The sequence below is a fragment of the Diplotaxodon limnothrissa genome, linkage group LG20, assembly GCF_057381915.1.
Source record: "Diplotaxodon limnothrissa isolate DT_005_m linkage group LG20, D_limnothrissa_male_GT1.1, whole genome shotgun sequence".
Classification (NCBI taxonomy): Eukaryota; Metazoa; Chordata; class Actinopteri; order Cichliformes; family Cichlidae; genus Diplotaxodon; species Diplotaxodon limnothrissa.
In genome coordinates this window covers 10,352,235-10,371,398 of record NC_140615.1, presented here as the reverse complement: position 1 = coordinate 10,371,398, position 19,164 = coordinate 10,352,235, and the positions used below count along the sequence as shown (strand labels likewise).

The window sequence follows — 19,164 nt, the reverse complement described above, 5'->3', positions numbered from 1 at the left end:
AAAATACCTTATACAGAGAATTTATAATGAACAGAAGCACAGAAGCTGAAAATAAATACAAGAAATATAAAAATAAATTAACGAGTATTTTAAGGTCATGTAAAAAGGAATACTATGAAAAATTACTGATTATGAATAAAAATAATATTAAAGGGATCTGGAAAACATTAAATACCATCATCAAAAAGGGCTCGGGGCAGGCAGACTATCCTTCGTATTTCGCAAATAATGATAGAAATATTACTAATATGAGAGATGTGGTAAATGAGTTCAATAAATTCTTTGTAAGTGTTGGGCCAGACTTGGCTGAAACAATTCCTGATATAACAGATTCTGTAGAGAAAGAAACTAGACTCATTGACCGCAATCCTCATTCAATGTTCTTAACGGTGGTGGAAGAAATGGAAATCATTGATATTGTTGGGAAATCACAAACAAAAAACTCTACAGACTCTGACGACATTGATATGGAAATCGTTAAGAGAGTGATAGAGGGCATTTCCAAACCCTTAACACACATTTGCAATTTGTCCTTACAAACTGGTGCATTCCCAAAACAAATGAAAACAGCTAAAGTAACACCACTGTTTAAAAATGGTGACAGACACCAATTCACAAATTATAGGCCTGTCTCTCTACTTTCTCAATTTTCAAAAATACTGGAAAAAGTCTTTAGTAATAGACTTGACAAATTTATAGATAAACACAAAATAATAACGGATAGTCAGTATGGTTTCAGATCAAATAGATCAACATCATTGGCATTAATGGAACTGATCGAAAATATCACCAACAATATAGATAAAAGACAATGTATAGTTAGTGTATTCATTGACCTAAAAAAAGCTTTTGACACAATTAATCATGACATATTACTTGATAAACTGGAGTACTACGGCATTAGAGGAGTGGTGTTAGAATGGGTAAAGAGTTATTTGAGAGACAGGCAGCAATTTGTGAAAATTGGGGAATATCAATCAGAGTGTATGGACATTGTTTGTGGAGTTCCGCAGGGGTCAGTATTGGGACCAAAGCTGTTTATCCTCTATATCAATGATATATGCAGAACATCAGATATACTACAGTTTATTCTATTTGCAGATGATACAAATATTTTTTGTGCTGGAGAGAACTTACATCAGCTTTTGGAAATTGTCACACAAGAAATGATTAAACTGAAAACATGGTTTGATAGAAATAAGCTATCATTAAATTTGGAAAAAACTACATTTATGTTATTCGGAAATTGTAAAAAAGATGCAGGAGCAAAATTATTAGTAAACAATGTTGAAATAGAGCAAGTTTCGGATACAAAATTTCTGGGTGTGATAATAGATAACAAAATCTGCTGGAAACCTCACATAAAGCATATACAAGCCAAACTGTCAAGAAGCATCTCCGTACTAAGTAAAGTTAAATATTTTTTGCCTTCCAAATCACTCCGGGTACTTTATTGTTCACTTATATTGCCATATTTGGAATACTGTGTGGAAATTTGGGGAAACACATATAAAACTGCACTTCAACCAATATGTAAAATTCAAAAAAAAGCAATCAGGATGATTAATAAAGCAGGATTTAGAGACCATACTAACATCATGTTTTTGAAATTAAAAATACTGAAGTTTATGGATCTTATAAAATATAAAACTGCAAAAATTATGTACAAGGCCAGATACAATACGTTACCAGGAAATATACAGAGGATGTTCTATGACAGAGAAGGAGACTATGAATTGAGGGGGAAATTGAATCTAAGGATTCTTAAAGCACGGTCAAAGGTTAAAACCTTTTGTGTCACTATTTATGGGGTAAAACTGTGGAATAGTTTTACTATAGATCTACAGCAATGCTCAGGAATTAGTAAGTTCATGAAAAAACTTCGAAAACTGATTTTGGAAGAATATGATACCGATAAAGATGATCACCCATTGTATGTATAAAAATATCAAATTATATCCAAATTATATCAGTCACGGTAGCCAAGTTTATATAGGTTCTCCTCGTGTATCGTGTGGAGTATGTGATGATGGGAATTAGGTGAATTATGTGGGATCAATAAGATGTTGAGCAGGGGTAGGAATTAATAAGTATGTTCATACTTCTTCCTACTCCTTTTCAGACCAAACATTGTTACATTATGTCAGACGATTTTGTTTTATTTCATTATATATTTTTTGTTTATCTGAACACATACGTGTGTGTGTATATCTACATATATATTCGTATCTGTAAATGAAAATATATGTAGTGTGTATATATTGTTTTTTGTTTTATATGTCTGAAACAAATAAAGATACAATACAATACAATACAATACAATACAATTGATCTCCACAGCAGGTAGATGTGTGTGTTTGATTTGTCCCTCCTAACACAGCCCCAAAGGGGATTTGTATCTCTGCCTGGAATCCAACTAGCAACCTTTTACTTGGCAACCACATGCGTTGAACACAGCTGTATGCATCTGTATCACTGAATATTAGCTGAACTTTTTCATCCCCTTTGGTGCTTCTTAAAAATTTAGTACTGTGCAATAAGTTCAGTCCCACATATTGGTAAAGATTAATGTGTTTAATCTGTATATTTACTCTAATTTAAAGAAATCTAATAGCAGAGAGACCTCAAGCTATTTTTATAATTTTAATGTTACCCTTTGTTACAATTTTTTAAAAAAGCACATTTTCTTTATGATGCCTAAATTATACAGCAATTCCTTAAAGACCAGGTCAGTGTTGAAGGTGAAATAGCAAAATTCAAACATATTATTTGATAAATGAGTCTGAGATTTTGAGTGTTGGCATCCTGGTTACACAGGTGCACAGCAGTGCTTATGTTTTAAGGTCTCCTGTGTTTATGGGGCAAAACTGTATATGTTGCTTTTTGAGTTTTTGTACATTGCTGTACGCTTTACAGCAAGGCCTTTGTTTCCAGCAGGGAGCTGTATATTCACCCAAATGGTTACAGCCAGAGACACTAAGAGAGATGAATGTGTGAGAAAGGGGGAATGTGAAAGATGTAAAAACGCATAGATGGAGCTGTAATTCACCCACAAACAAGAGCTGCTGGAAGCAAAAAGTTCGTACTGAGGAAAAGTAAAACAAATAGAAGGAAGGGGAGAAGAGTGGATGGAAGGATGAAAAAGGGATGCACAAGGGTAGGAAAAGAAAAGTGCATAGTTTGGATGGTTGAGCATTTGAGGAAGAGATGGAGTAAGTAGAGGAGAGGGTAAAGGCAACATAAAACTGCACAGGAACTGGCCGGAGAGGAATGGTGGAGAGAAGTAGCAATTAATTCAAGAGAGAGCAAACAAATGAAGAGGGTGAAAAAGGAGATGTGCGTGTGATGTGTGTGTTTGAAATGGAGTGAGGTGCATACATACAAAAAGACCCAAGTGATATCAGAGTGCGAGTGCTCGACTTGCAGTCTGTGAAGTCATTTCCACACTTGCTGTATTTTAGGAATGAAAACCACTGTTGGAAACCAAGCACGGGTTTATCAGCCTTCAGTCTCATTGCGCTAACAGAAGGATCTTAAAATGGCACTTGCCCCTCCTACCTCCTACCTCACTGAAGTTTGTGAGGCAAACCAAGCACTTGGCTTCAATTTACGTCATCTGCAGGTATTTAAAGAACCAACTGTGACAAGCCAAGTTAGCACGCAATGCCACAGACGTGCCTCTAGACGCAAATTGATACACAAAGCTAAGCTTTAAGCTTGAGATCTGAATTGAATGCATACTGTAGGTAAACAAAATGCATTTTGGATAGCATTAAAAAGTACATGCTCACGGTTTGAGAGTCAGGTCAAGTTCAGTTGAAACAGTTTGTGATTTTAACAGGATTTGACAGATTCAGGACAGAACTACGTAAGCAGAGAAGTTTTAAGTCATTAAACTAACATGAAGTAGTCGACCGAAAACTTTAATATATATTCAAATGTTAAAGGCATCTCAAATTCCTCATCATCATCATCGTCAGCATATTCATTATGAATCAGGTTTATCCTCATATCATCTATTTTATTAAGGCATTAAAACAATGTGGTAAAATTTGCTTTTTAATCCCAGTTTTATGTTAGAAATGACGACAAAAAGGGAGACTTTGGTTGAGTTTGTTACAAATACCTGTAACTACTCAATACTACTGCATTTGTGATTATTTGTGTTACAGTTTGCATCAGCCTTCATTTTCTTTTATTCAGAACAGCATTTTTGAATGGGGGCTTTTTTCTAATAGTGTTCAGCAGTCGTACAATAACCAGAATAATAACCAACCAAGAGAACAGCTAAGACACAAAACAATTCCTTGACAAAAATATTCAGTGACTATAATCCACTGTGCTGCATTTAATTGCGTACAGTCAGTTCTTACAGAGCTCCACGTAGTCCTGGGGAAATCTATGTACACCTCATGATTCAGTAGCTTGTAGAACCACCTTTGGCAGTAACAGCTTAAAGTTTTGTCTGTCACTTTTTCATTGTCTCACATTATTGCAGAGGAATTCTTCCTGCTCTTCATTGAGGTTTGCAGGTTTTGTTTATGGACAGCTCTCTTAAGATCCAGCATCGGGAAAAGGTCTGGGCTTTATTGGGCCCTTGCAGCATCTTGTTTCTTTTCTTTTTCAGTCATTCTGTTGTAGATTTGCTGCTGTGCTTGGAATCATTGTCCTGTTGTATGACCTAATTTTGACCAGGCTTCAGCTGTTGGACAGATGGCCTCATATTTGACTCTACAATCACTTTGGTATACAGATGAGTTCATGGTGGACTCAATGGCTATACGGTGCCCTGGTCCTGTGGCTGCAAAACAAGCCCAAATCATCACCCATCCAGCACAGAGCTTGGTATGAGGGGTTTGTGTTGATATGCTGATAAATCAAGTACATTTTATTATAATCACCTGGCTGCTACTTACCCTCTTATTTCCTATGGAAGCAGTAAGGGTGTAGTTTCTTTATTTTGCACATGATTTTATATTTGAAAGAGTTTAGAGAAGCAGGTGGCTTGTGTCCTGATTTAAGTGACTAATTTAGCCTTTAATTTCCCGAGAAATTAAAAGAAGTCAACAACACAAGCAAAAGTAAAAGTTACTCGCCTTGCAATTCTCTAATTTCATGTTGTATGACTTCTTTAAGATGATGAGTGGACTAAATAAGTTGCAAGCTCTGACTAAGTTAGCAGTAGATCTAGCAGGAAAATGAGGGGGAGAATAAAAGTGAACTGAATCATCACTTTTTAGATTCACCTGGTAATTATGTGGTATGTTGTGAAAACATTTTCCAAAGATTTGCCGAGAACAATGCTGCTGCAGAGGCTCTCATGAGGCAATCAAGCAGTTTTAAGGTAAATCGAATAAATCTTTTATTTTGTATCTGTAGCCATGAAAAATAACCAAAATAAAATGCAGTCTCGGTGCGTTGGTGGTTCTTTGTGTCCGGGGATGGGCGTCCGGGTACACACCGGCTCACTCCTTGGCGGCCGCCTATCGGGGCCTGGAGCCTGGGGCTCGCTCGGGCCACTTCGGAGGTGGGGTGCCCTCGGCCTCTCGGCCTGGGGCTCGGTCACTCAGGCACAGCTGGCTGCCGGCGGAGCTCACGGGCGCGTCACTGCAACTCCCCGTGGCTTCTGCTCGGTGGCTGCTGAGTGAGCCCTCATCTGGGACTCTCCTCAGCTCTTACTGGGACAGTGGCGCGGCTGCCCCCCTGTTGGTCTTCCTTGGTCTCTTGTGTTCTGGGGGCCTCTGGATGTCTGGAGTTTTGATCTCCTCCATACCTGCTTCATACCCTGGGGGACGGGGCTGTGGCTCCCCACACTCCCTAGCAGATCGTTACATGGAGAAACCTTTGGAATACAAGCATGCTGATCCACACAGGTATGCACACAGGTGTACACACGGGTATTCACAGACGCGGACTACAGCTTTCTTGGCTGCTGCCTCAAAGCACATTGTGCGCTGTCTATCTTGCGTGCTGCACAATATCGTTTATTATTTAGTATCTACTGATATCTACTGCTAGCTAGTTTATTGTGATGGTGCTGGGTTTTTTTTTTTTTATTATGTTGCTCTTTGTTGTTTGCTTTCTCTTCTGTTTTTTTTCTCCATACAGGTGACCCAGGTGTTTTTTTTTTTGTTTTTGTTTTTCTTTCTTCCCCCCCTTCTCACCGTCTCTTCTCCCCTTTGGTTTTCTTTCTCTCCCTCTCTTTCTTTCATTCTTTCTCCCTGTCCTATCCCCCAGTCATGTCTGTCCCGTTTGTAGCAACTGAAAATAAAATAAATTCATAATTATAATAAAGGTCAATCAAATGGACCAATATGGCAAGGCCATGATGATCCACTTGGTAAAATAAATCCGCTTGGCATCTTTCTTGGTCTTAAGACAACAATTCTGATGGCTAAAGATCCAAACGGGACACAAAAAAAGAAAGAAAAAAAAAGAGAAAAAAAAGGAAAACAGTTTGAGCAAGTGAACGCTGAATTTACACATAAAGCAGAACAATGATCAGGAAGTTGCCAGTTTGAGTCCCACCTGGGAAAATCTGGGTGGGCGAAAGAGGATGAAAAAAGAAGTCAGGGAGGATGAGATGAAAGGAACAGATGGAGAGGAGGAGGATGGACAGAGGCTGGGAAAGGAAGAAGAGGGAAGAAGGAAGAAAGCACAGGATGGTGAGCCTTGTATTATTAATTGAAGGGAGATGTCTTGAAGTGCAGGAGCGAATCGTCTGTCCATTTGTAGCTCAGTCATTCCTGCTGCTGCTCTTATCCTGTATTCTGACTTCATTCTAAATAAAGAAACATGACTCACTCTATCTTTATTTCCTTCCACTGATTCTTCTATTCCAAGCCTTAAAGTACATGTCTCCTCCTACATCTTTCCTCTTTTCAACCATGTGAGTAAAATTATACAAAACAAATGAACAGTAGAATTATCTCAAACATAAATCATTTAAAAAAAAAAAAAATAATAATAATATTTTTTGGTAGTTTTTTGGTAGTTCCAGGAAATTCTACCCGAGACACCTCAGAGGTCTCTCAACCTTAACACGTCACCACATGATCTTCAGCTATGTATTATAAACATATTCAATATTTTTCCAAACTGTTGTTTTATACCAGAAATTATTTAACAAATTGTTGCATTTTATCTGCTAAGAAAACAACTTACTTGATTCATATTTGTATGGAGTGTATCAAAAAGAATCATTGTATTTCAAAAGCTTATATGTTTAAAGTAACTGACATAGATGCTCGTGGTAAATGTTAAAACATGTGGCTGAATATAATATAACATATACACAAAACTTCACAAGTGCTCAATGTGTCTTCTGGATGCACGGCACACTTTCATCCATATGAAAGTCAAACCCGTCCCATACTTTTGCGAGTATGTCTGGAGTTACAACATCCACTGCTGTGAACGTGAACGTTATCATTGATTGGCTGCCAAATTAAAGCACTTTTAAATCCGATGATTCCTTTTTGATGATACATCCTGTATATTTGTATTTGTTTGACTCTGACTCTAAGCTCTGCACAGGATTTGCTATGTGCCCAGACCTTGTGTATGTATGCATATGGCAAATAAAAGATGTTTTTTTTATCTTATTTTTATACAGTTTTTGCAGCTGTTGGTGTCAAAGTGCATGTGTGCCCTGTCTCTGCTGTCCAAAAAGAACACTGAGAACAGAGGTGTTTCGCTACAGCAGCAGAGGACATGTTAGTGTTTTCCTACACATTGTATCCAAGACTAGCACTTTTAACTGTGGGCGCTGTTTCTGGTCCAGACATTTACAGCCTTGCATGGTGTGGCCTTTGGGGTGAAGGCTAAAACTGTTCATGGATTGTAATCACCCTCTCACTCCCGTACTTATTATCACTGATGTTTTATCTCCTGACTAGATTTCCAACAGCAAAGGTTTCTGTTGATCCTTAAGATATTTACTCAAGATACTACTTACAGGTGAAGTACAATTTAAATAATACACTAACTCACAGACATGACAGACACACATGTGTGGGCAAGTGTGTGTCTTGCGCTACGGGTGTGGGCGTGGGTTGTCTGGCGCAGTGCTTCTTCCTGTCTGGGCTATTTTCATATGCTGATCAATAATTCAGCTTAACAGACCATAAAAGTTGGTGTGACACATCCAAACACACATGCACGACAACACGCAAACACACACGCCAAATGGATTACATACCTTATGCTCTCCCATACACATTACTGCTTTTTTAACTATGTTTGTCACTTGTAATTAAACACACACGCATGTCTGTGTGAATGCACAAAACACACACACACAAACAAACACAGGTTGACGGACTGACCACAGAGCCACAGTGGATTATGTAGATGACGAGGATCACAAGAATCAATTTAGCGCTGTTGTGTGTTGTTGTGTCTGCGAGTTTCCTTTTCCGAGCGTGCAAATCTAAATTGGACGTGGCCATCATCTTGCAGCAGAACACATTACTTTATGGCATTTATTTGTTTGGAGTTGACTAAATGTCAAACAATTAATGGGACATTATGCAGCTTCTGTCTTTTGTTAAATTTTTGTCGTGCTGTTCCCTCGCTCCATTACCTCACCCCTCCCTGGGTGTCTACTCTCTGCTCATCATTTTACAGATTGTTATTCTCCATTTATTTTAACCAGTGGACCAGAGAGGAAGGGGTGGGGGTGGCAATAAGTGGAGATAACAGGGAGCGGCTTGAGGAAAGAATAAAGGTAGGGAGACTAAGAAGAAGAATAAGAAGAAGAAAGATGAGCATAATGAAACACTGTTATGTAAAATAAAAATAATCCTACTCCGGTAACCTTAATGACCCGGGCAACCGTACAGACAGCAACCTTAACAATGGCCCGGTTTAGCTCTGTGGGGGACTCCTCACACATGGGCATGCACATAACTACAGATGAGCAACTAAGAAATGATCCACGTTAACCTTTTGGTCATTGAGGTGCGTGCATTAAGCACAGTGATTTGTCCAGCTGTGAGAACCTGAGAAAGACACCATCGACACATTATGGATTACACGGCAGCAGCAGTCTATGAGTCCTCAATAGAAACTAAGTGTGTGATCCTAATGAGAATAGCAAGAGAATAATCAGCTTTTCAACGTCATACTTTAAGCTGTCAGTGTCTAGTTGCATGTTGTGCAAGCGACCTATTTTCCACACAATAGTAAAGTAACAAGCACACGTCAGTTGCTTTTCATGTTTAATTCTAATTTTTTTCAGTCTGGCTGCTATTCACGTCATCATTGACGGTCACTTGCTATTTGGAAGCTCGTGGTAACTCTGCTCAGCAACAAGAATCAAGATCAGTGTTGGGTGCTGTAATTATATGACAAGTTTGTGAAGATGTTTGGGGTGGCTGTTGCTCAGTGGGTAGTCACCTTATTGGGAGGTTGGTAGTTCAATCCCTGGTTGCATGCCAAATATTGTTACACCAAGTTGCTCTCTGTTGGAGTGTGAATGTTAAATAGAAAGTACTAATGTGCTTGTATGAATGGGTGAATAAGACATGTTGCATAAAGTGCTTTGAATACTCAAGTAGAGTAGAAAAGCACTATACAGACCGCTTACCGATAGAAAAAATCTGACAGTAAAGTACAAACTGCCTCTCTGGGCACATCTATGAGCTCTGATTTCTCCACGCACCTGTAAATGCAACATGTTCTATGAAGATAGTAGCAGGAGACCCAGACCGGTGCAATTTAAATAATACACTAACTAAAGTAAGTGTATGCTGACCAAGAAAAAGCAACAAAAGTCATTACAACTCATCCTGCTCTCTACATCATGTTTTTGCTTGTATACTCATGTTTTTATTTTATTTTTTGAGTGTTTGCTTCCTGCACTTGTGTGCTTTCACCTACTGTGACCGTCTATTGTGTCCTGTTTAGTATCATCTTGTCTTGTTATCTCTCGGTTCCTAGCAAGTTTTCCTAGTGTATTTAGTCTGCCTGCATTTACGTCTGTGAATTTGTCTCATACACTCCTGGAGTCATCCTCATGTTCACTCTCTCACTGCATCTAAGTAAACACTGTAATGTGATTTTTTTGTCTGAGTTGTGCGTTTGAGTCTTATTTTGCCTTCATCGGTTGTTAGAGAAGTTCATATTTCAAGAGGTAAAAACAACAGAGATGAGGCTTCAAGTTTTATTTATGCCCAATCAAATTCTGTAGTGCTCCTCGGGCCGGCTTGGTTCTCATAAGCTTAAAAATTAAAAAAGAGACATTGTATATGTTCTTCTCATTAAGAGAAGGATGTGTGGCTTATGTGTTGTTTAAAACAGGTTTAATAACTGCTAAATACATGACAATGCATCCAAAACATAATGATTAACAGTGGTCCATGCATATTTTCATGAACAGTAATGCGGACATAATTCAAAGAAAAAAAGACATCTTTTTTTAGAATTAACCAAATTTTTATCTGTTAATATGCATTAATAGGTGCATTGTGTGAGGCATCTGGTTCAAATCTATGCCAAATGAAAACATGTTTGTCCATCCACTGTGGCGACCACTTGAGAATAAGAAAGTACCATCTTCTTTCTTGTTGGCTTTTGTGTGGAAGTAATCAGTCTGACTTTATCATGAGACTCAAGCTTAAGCATCTAAGCTTACAACGTACATCGCCATAGTATCTGCAAGATTAAGCACTCTGATGATGACAGTGTACACACAAACAAACACACAATACACTGTGTCTGTCACCGCAGACAGACACGCACAGGCAGACGAAGTGTGTGATTTTGAATACTTTCTCTGCACTCACAATCAGTGTTGGTCAAGTTACTTGAAAAAAGTAATCAGTAACTAATTACTGATTACTTCCCCCAAAAAGTAATCCTGTTACTTTACTGCTTATTTATTTTCAAATGTAATTACTTACTTAGTTACTTAGTTACTTTTTAAAAACACGATTTACAACCTGAATAGGTAATAAAGCGATAGATCTTTCAGCCCAATTCTACTTTTTCTGCATAATCCATCATACAAAATGTAATCAAATGGAAAAGTCCCTTTTTAAAACTTGTTTTATTAGTTTTAATCTTTTAACTTTATGCATCAAGCAAAAATTTTATTATATGCAACATTCTCTGACTGGAAGAAATTTGTTTAACATTTAAACCTATTTTCTGCACATTCCAGCACATAAAATAAAATATTTTTTCTGTGTTTACGCTCAGTCTTTCAAATAAATGCAAGTGAAACACAGCAGAAAATAAATAAAATCAAAGACTAGTGGTCCTGTTGCTCTATTTTCACCTGTAAAGCAGGAGTGGGGTAGGCGGAGGCTTGCTCTGGTGCAGGTGTGCCGCAGCGGTCAGTGGAAGAATCTGCGAGTTTGTCTGTGAATTTCCCATTACGTGGTAGCGCACTCGATGCTTGCTCGGAAGTTAAGGGTTTTTTTCACTGTAAAAAGAAGTTTTCTTCCCACGCAGTGAACAGCGGACGCTAATGTTTTTGTCACTTTTTACGGAATCAAACTTAAAGTAAGGTCAGTACTTCCACGCTTTAAACGCTGCACGCTCATACTCTCTCCTGCACTCGATATATTATCCTTTGTTGATCTGCACACAGCTGTTGCCATGAACGCTTACGTCATTGTCATGAGACACTCTCGCAAAAAAAAAAATCACGGTTTTAGTAATGCAGCGTGCTTACGGGAAAGTAACAGTAATCTAATTACCTGTTTTGCAATAGTAATCCCTTACATTACTCGTTACTTGAAAAAAGTAATCAGATTACATGGGCAGTAACGCGTTACTGCGTGCACAACACATGTGCACAAACACAACGCAGCAGATTAAATGTCACAATCCCTAATCAGTTCTCTTCAGATGTGCAGATGCCCACAAACACAAATGTGACCTCATACACACACATTCAGACACACGGTCAGGTGGATGGGGTGTTGTTATCCTAGTAATTGTTCCGACGGCAGTCGTGACAGCCGAAAAAGTCTGAATGACAGACTGGACAGTGAAATAACCTCATTCACTCATTCACTAACACCTGGTCTATAAGCAGTGTGTGCGTTTGTGTGTGCATGTGTGGGTGTGTGAGTAGGTATCACCACGAGGAGAATGTTTGCACCACTAGAGACAAAGCTACTGATTAGTATTTTTCATGATGAAGCAAGTGATTTGGAACGGAGAATCTTGGAAAAGGGGGCTGGAAGGAAGGAAGTTTGCAGAAATGCAAGGAAAAGAAGGAGGAAAGAAAAAGCAGTGTAACTTCTTACTTTTCTTTTTCAGTAGACACTGCCTCCACCTTACATTTTTCATCTCTTTTGCTATTTATATATGTAAAAAAACCCTATTTGAATAATTAATAAGTCAAACGAGCGCGACCTCCATGTTTCTCTATCCCACAGTGTTCCTGTCTTTCTTGAACTCATCTGAAGTGTGACGTCAGTAGCTTTCATTTTTTTTAGTAAAGGCAAAAAGTTTTATTTTGTTAGTGGCTTGTTCAAAAAATGACTCAAGCAGACACATTTATTGTTTGACAAAAGGACATTTTACATTCATCTCCAGATTATGGACTTTGATCTGAAGAGGTTGTAACATTGTTTAGGTTTTTATGATCTCATTCCACATTGTGATCCAATAAACTATATTGCCAAATGTATTCAAATCAAATCAAATCAAATCACTTTTATTGTCACATCACATGTGCAGGTACATTGGTACAGCACATGTGAGTGAAATTCTTGTGTGCGAGCTTCACAAGCAACAGAGTTGTGCAAAATACAATAATGTAAACAAGCAAAATACAAGAATGGTTACATCTGAAACTAATAAATATATGTACAATATATAATAGTATATGCATTTCTGGATGTGTATACTAAATATTTTCTACGTGTGTGTGTGTGTGTGTGTGTGTGTACACATATTTTACAAATTAAATAGAGTAAACAATAAATAAAATATATAAAAATATATATTCTGTCATATATATTCTGTCACCAATGCAAATTATTGAATTCAGTTGTTCCAATTGCTTCCATGGCCACAGGTGTATAAAATTAAGCACCTAGTCATGGAGACTGCTTCAACAAACATTTGTGAAAGAATGGGTCGCTTTGCGGCGCTCAGTGAATTCCAGTGTGGTGACGTGATAGGATGCCACCTGTGCAACAAGTCCAGTTGTGAAGGTTTCCTCACTACTAAATATTTCACAGTCAGCTTCTAGTGGTATTATAAGAAAGTGGAAGTGATTGGGAACGACAGCAGCTCAGGCACGAAGTGGTAGACCATGTAAAATCACAGAGTGGCATCAGTGGATGCTGAGGTGCATAGTGCACAAAGGTCACCAAATTTCTGCAGAATCAATCACTACAGACCTCCAAACGTCATGTAGCATTCATGTAGCTCAAGAACAGTGTGTAGAGATCTTCATGGAATGGGTTTCAGTGGCAGAGCAGGTCCATCCAAGGCTTATATCACCAAACGCAATACAGATTTGGTGGATTGGGGATTATGGTGTAGTACTGTTTTTCAAGAACTGGGCTCGGCCCCTTACTTCCAGTGAAAGGAACTCTTACTGCTTCAGCATACCAAGATGTTTTGGACAGTGTCATCCTCCCAAGTTTCTGTGAACACTTTGGGGATGGCCCCTTCCTGTTCCAATATGACTGCACACTGCTGCACAAAGCGAGGTTCATAAAGACATGGTGAGCGAGTTTGGTGTGGAAGAACTTGACTGGTCTGCACAGGATCCTGACCTCAACCCAACGTAACACCTTTGGGATGAACTAGAGTGGAGACTGTGAGCCAAGCCCTCTCGTCCAACATCAGTGTCTGACCTCACAAATGTGCTTCTGAATGGTCAAAAGTTCCCATAAATACTCCTAAACCTTGGAAAACCTTTCCAGAAGAGTTGAAGCTGTTATAGCACGGATTTATCGCTTTAAACTGTGGTAACACTTTTATGACCTGTGATGTAATAAAATTATGTTACAGCCCAAAATTTCCATTTGCTGTTCCAATATAATCTAGAAGTTTTACACATATAGGACTTGTTTGTCAGAGACAAGATAAACTGTAAAAACCTGCAAAGTCAGCCCGGAGTGAGCTGATGGGAATCGTTATCAGGTATAGAAATGACTGTACATGCAGTTCATCTGTGATATCATCACTTCTTTGCTGGCTTCTCTCCTCATCCCTCTTTGCTTCACTTGCTTGATTTATTACCTTCTTCTTTGTCCTACTGTTCTAATTACTGGTTTTTGCATGTGTGTGTGCGTGCGTGTGCACTAGTGCCTGTCTTCCCTCTGGACTAAAAGCTGTACATGATTCAGGTCTACATGTCTGGTTTCCTCTCAGCTGCTGTCAAGCTCTCTTTCTAACTGTTTGCACCATTGCTCTGTTCTTTGTCCCACTTTATTCATTTTCCTTTTTATTCCTCCTTTGTTTCTATGAATGTCTCTTCATCCATCTCAGTTCCACCTTGAGTTCCTTTTAAACATTTTCTAAGAATTTCTCTCCATTAATAATGTACCTTTTTGTCCATTTCTATTTCTACTTTTTTTCTGTATGCTTATAATGACTAATGTTCATGATGATGCCCATCTTTTCTCCTCATAATTTGCCTTTTTGTAGAGAGAAGTTAGTAGAATATGCTGTCACCATCATCTTTGACTCTAATTGGCTTAAAGAAATGATTTTATATGGTTGTTATATCACTTTTCTACTCCTTCTCTCTGTGTCCACCTTCTCTTTTCTCATTTTATGCACTTTTTAGGACCTGCAGGCCTTAACCCACATTGCAAAGAAACACACATCTACTTGCTATCTACAGGTAGTAAGTCCAAGTAAGTCCACTTATGAATAAGCGTGGTATCTTCAATGATATGGCCCATTCCTTCTTGTTATTGTGTTAGTGTGTATTTATCACCGCCCTGCATACTATAGTAAAGGCACTTATATATAGCCCTGTGTATTATATCTAGGTCTATTATGAGGCAAGCACTTCACAGTACTGTTAAGTACTAAAGACCTTGGAGGCATTAAACTGCCTCAAAGTAAATATGCCATGAGTCTCTGTAAATCTGCCAGACTCACTGACTTCCATGCATCCTTGCTTATTTTCTTTCATGCATTTCCTTCATCAGTCCCTTCCTTCCTTTCAGTCTGACTTCCTTCTCTGCTTTATTACTTACCTTCTCAACTCTTACACTCCCCCCTTCTCCTTCCATTTCTTACATTATTCTTCTGCGACATTTGTTCCTTATCTTTTCCTTCTTCCTCTATTTCTAACTTCCTGAAATACTTGCCATCTTTTCTTTTCTCTTGCTTTCTCTCCTCTTTTCAACTCTAAGCCTGCACTGGATCGATAAAAGGGAAGGTGAGAGGGCGGTTGGCCTTTACGCTTGTTTCTTTATACCATGAGCAGAGGTACTTTGGGAGACACAAAGACAGTGAAACAGAAAAGGATGTCTATGTTTTGTGATTATGGGTCTCCTAGGAACAGTCTTTTCTCTCCTCTTGTGTTTTGTCTTCAACGCGTAGCTCACTGGATTGCTACATATTATTTTATTTCATCATTCATTCATTTTAATTCATCGACATGTGCACGGCAGTCCATCTAAGGTGACATGAAGAAAAGAAAGAGAGATCAAGGGGTGCTGATGTCACAGTGGATTATGATACATAAAAACTCCAGAATATTGTTATGAATCTCACTACTGTACATGTAGATGTTTCTGTGTTACAATTAGTATGATTACTAATCTTTATTGAGAAAAGTGGGTTAAATACAGGCTACTGTAGCCCAGCGGGACAGCGGAGAGAGGCAAAGAAGTGGTACTTAATTTAGATAACGAGATAACACATTAACTAAAGAATGAACTTCTGAATAATTTTCGAAATTTTTGTTTAATGTAAATTTATGAACTGAAACAAAACCACGTTCAATTAGATCAAATACAAAGGTGAAAGGAGCACATACTGTCAGTACAAGCTGTGCACACACAGTTTATGGTTTTCTTTGGTCAGTATACCCGAGTTAGATTTTATTTATTTGTAAGCAGCAAGTTTTAACATGATCGAATTTTCTTTATCGTGTTGCCAGGCCACACTCCTGACCTCATGTTCTACCTTTGGCCATTTTAAACTGTGCCCAGGACAGAAACAGCTGCATTGTGCTGCTAACACAACTTCAGCTCTTTGCAAACATCTGCACAGACAGCATGCTAATGCTAACCTAGCCAAGAACCCAGAGTGATGTTAAAGCTGCGCAAATGCCGACCCCAGCCCTGAACTTAACAGGTAACAAACTGATAAGAAGTCAGGCTGTAGCCTCTGTTTCTACCTCTTCATGTTTCTACAGTAGAATCACTGTGACGATTCTACTGTAAAGTCTCTTTGTGCTGGTTTTCATATTTGCTCTATGCTGTCAGCTTTGTGTTTATCTGTAAATACTGAGAGAAAGATCACACATGTGTCCTCATTAGAGATTTGTGTTGGTGTGTGGGGCTGTAGACTCTGGTTTATATTGTTAAATGATAATTATGAGACAGTGTGCTTCAGGTCATTTTACAAAGAAAACGTTCTCCTGGGAGTAATTAAGTAATCTATTACATTACTTTTAAGAAAATGTTCTTTGCAATATATGTAATACATTACTTTTTCTGAGTTACAACCCCAACACTGATCACAACAAAAAGGGGAAATACCTCCAGCATGCACAAACATTTGACCACAGAGCATGCAGTTCATTTGCATGAATGCATTGTTGTTGATATGTTGCTTAGTGATGGTCAGAAAATAGACGACTATGTATAAAAATCAGTATCATTGCTAAGTAGTTAAACCCATTGCATTTGCACTTTAGTCCCATCTCCAAATACTTATGGATGTAACTGTATGTGTAAACATTCAGAACATCCAAAAAGTAAAAATGGAAAGGGGGAAGTTAGGGATTAAAACGAGATATGGAAAACTCTAGTAGAAGTAACGAAAAACTCATAAATAAAAACAATTAATGAATTCAGGAGGGACATCTAAATTTATACAAATGTAGCAGGTGTAGTAAGATGGAAATGAAGAAACGGGAATAAAACAAAACAACATCTTTGTTATATCATAAAAAGAAAACGAAAATGTAAAATGAAAACCTGAGTGAAAAAACAGATCATGATAAAGGATAAGGCTTAAGAAAAATATATATTTTTTAGAGAAACTGAAACACGAGCTGCACATCTAACGGCATCCACACAGTGAAGAGGATTAGGTTCAACAGTGGAATGAAGAACATTATCTGCTTGTTGAATGTTATTGATTGTTTGGTGAAAAGTAAATTTGACGGCGTTTGTACTAGTAGAGTTTTTGTTCTTGTATGTCTGCAATAACATGTGTTCAGTGTGATGTCTGTAGGTGTTCCGTTCCTCTTACCTCCACCAGATGTGGTGTTGGGTTGAAGCCGCACAAGTTACACACTTGGCTGTGACACTGCGTGCAGGTATTGTAGTTAGGTGGGTCGGAGCTACTGATGTTCAGCTCTGTTTTACAAAGAGGACAGTTCACTTTGGGTTTCACAGGCTCTGGAGCAACCACAGGTGCTGCTGCCACAGGCTCCTGCTTCTGCTGCACTTTCTGCTGATGAGTAGGTGTTTTCTGCTGTTGCTGTCCTTGTGGTTGTGTTTTTTGTCCTTGCTGTCCTTTCTGTTGATGAGCAGGTGACTGCTTCTGCATTTCTTGTTGTTGGGGCACGGTCTGCTGCTGTTGCTTCTGGGTTGGCATATGGGGTCCACCCATAGGACCACCCATTTGGCTTGGTGCATGAAGACCTCCCATTTGGCTCGGTGCATGAGGACCCCCCATTTGGCTTGGAGCATAAGGACCTCCCATTTGACTTTGAACATTAGGACCACCCATTTGGCTTGGAGCATGAGGACCCCCCATAGTGAATGGTTTAGTACTGGTGGTCCCTTGTTGTTGCTGCCTGTTGTCAGGTGTTGCATTACTGAACACCACCTTGCCTCGTGCAGGGCTTGGCTGGGTGGAGGCGGTAGGTAGCGGGTCAACATTGATCAAGGTACTAGCCTGATTAAGCAGTGATGCCCCAAAGCCAAACAGTTTGGTCAGGCCATCCTGGGCAGGAGGGGCCTGACTCTGAGGTCTGTGGGCTGGGGAGGATCCAGCACTTCTGGTCTGGTCGTGGCGTGCCATAGATTGGTGCATTGGGGAACCACGACCCAAATCTGGTTGGGAAGGTGCCTTGGTCAAACCAGGGAGGGGTACTGCACCAGGGTGAGGAATCCGAGGACCCCCTGGTTGGCTAAAGCCTCCTGTGGGACCTCTAATAGTTCCTGGAGCTCCAGGACCGGTCTGGGAGTATGGATCAGATCTCATGCCCTGCTGAGAAGGCCCTGTATGAGACTGGGAGCCACCAGGGCCTGGATGTCTCTGTAAGCCAGGGGATGTATAAGACTGAGTCTGGGACCCTAGCTGTGATGAAGCATATGACTGCTGCTGAGACTGTGGATACTGCTGCGACTGGGAGTAGGGCTGAGTCTGGCTGTAGGGCTGAGACTGAGGTTGCTGTTGCTGCTGCTGCTGCTGCTGCCGCTGGGTGGGCTGACTCTGTGCCAAAGATTTTGGCTGCGCTGCTGCTGTCGGCTGTGTTGGCTGAGGCGCAGGCTGCTGAGGCTGGACAATCGGCTTGGCTTGGTGGGACGGAGAGTGAATCTGCTGTTGGCTCTTAGAACGAGGCGTGGTCATATCAATGCCGAGAGCTCTCTGCATCTGACAGTTCAGACACAGCCATTCCTGGACCTGCAGGCAAAAAAAAATAAAAAATACAAAAAAACTAATGAGTATGCTTAAAATCCACTTTTTCAATTTGAAAAACCATTTTACTTTGTCTCTGTAACAATAATGCATACATAGTTTTTGGCAACAGTTTGGTCGAAGTCTTTCATTGGCACTATAGAGTTAGTTCTGAGTGAAATATTCGCATGGTGACTGTATTGTGAATACGTCAGTCAACTAAATGGAAATAGGTCCAATGTAATTTCCTTGACCACATCTTTGGCATTACCACTGAAACGTAAATCAGGTATCTGTCAGTTTGAACAATTCTTTGTGTAACACTGGAAGGGTCAGTAAGGCTCAAGAACGTTAATGATGTAGTGTTACCAT

At 39.3% G+C, this 19,164-nt stretch overlaps 1 protein-coding gene across 4 annotated transcripts in view; it reads right to left on the bottom strand.

The window, feature by feature from the left end:
* bsna (bassoon presynaptic cytomatrix protein a) overlaps positions 1–19,164 on the bottom strand; it is a 118,185-nt gene that overhangs the window by 59,503 nt on the left and 39,518 nt on the right. For all 4 annotated transcript variants that reach the window (XM_085345538.1, XM_085345540.1, XM_085345539.1 and 1 more), the window contains one exon: positions 17,416–18,798. In XM_085345538.1, coding sequence (XP_085201664.1) covers positions 17,416–18,798 — 1,383 coding nt within the window. The remainder of the gene's footprint in view (positions 1–17,415; positions 18,799–19,164) is intronic.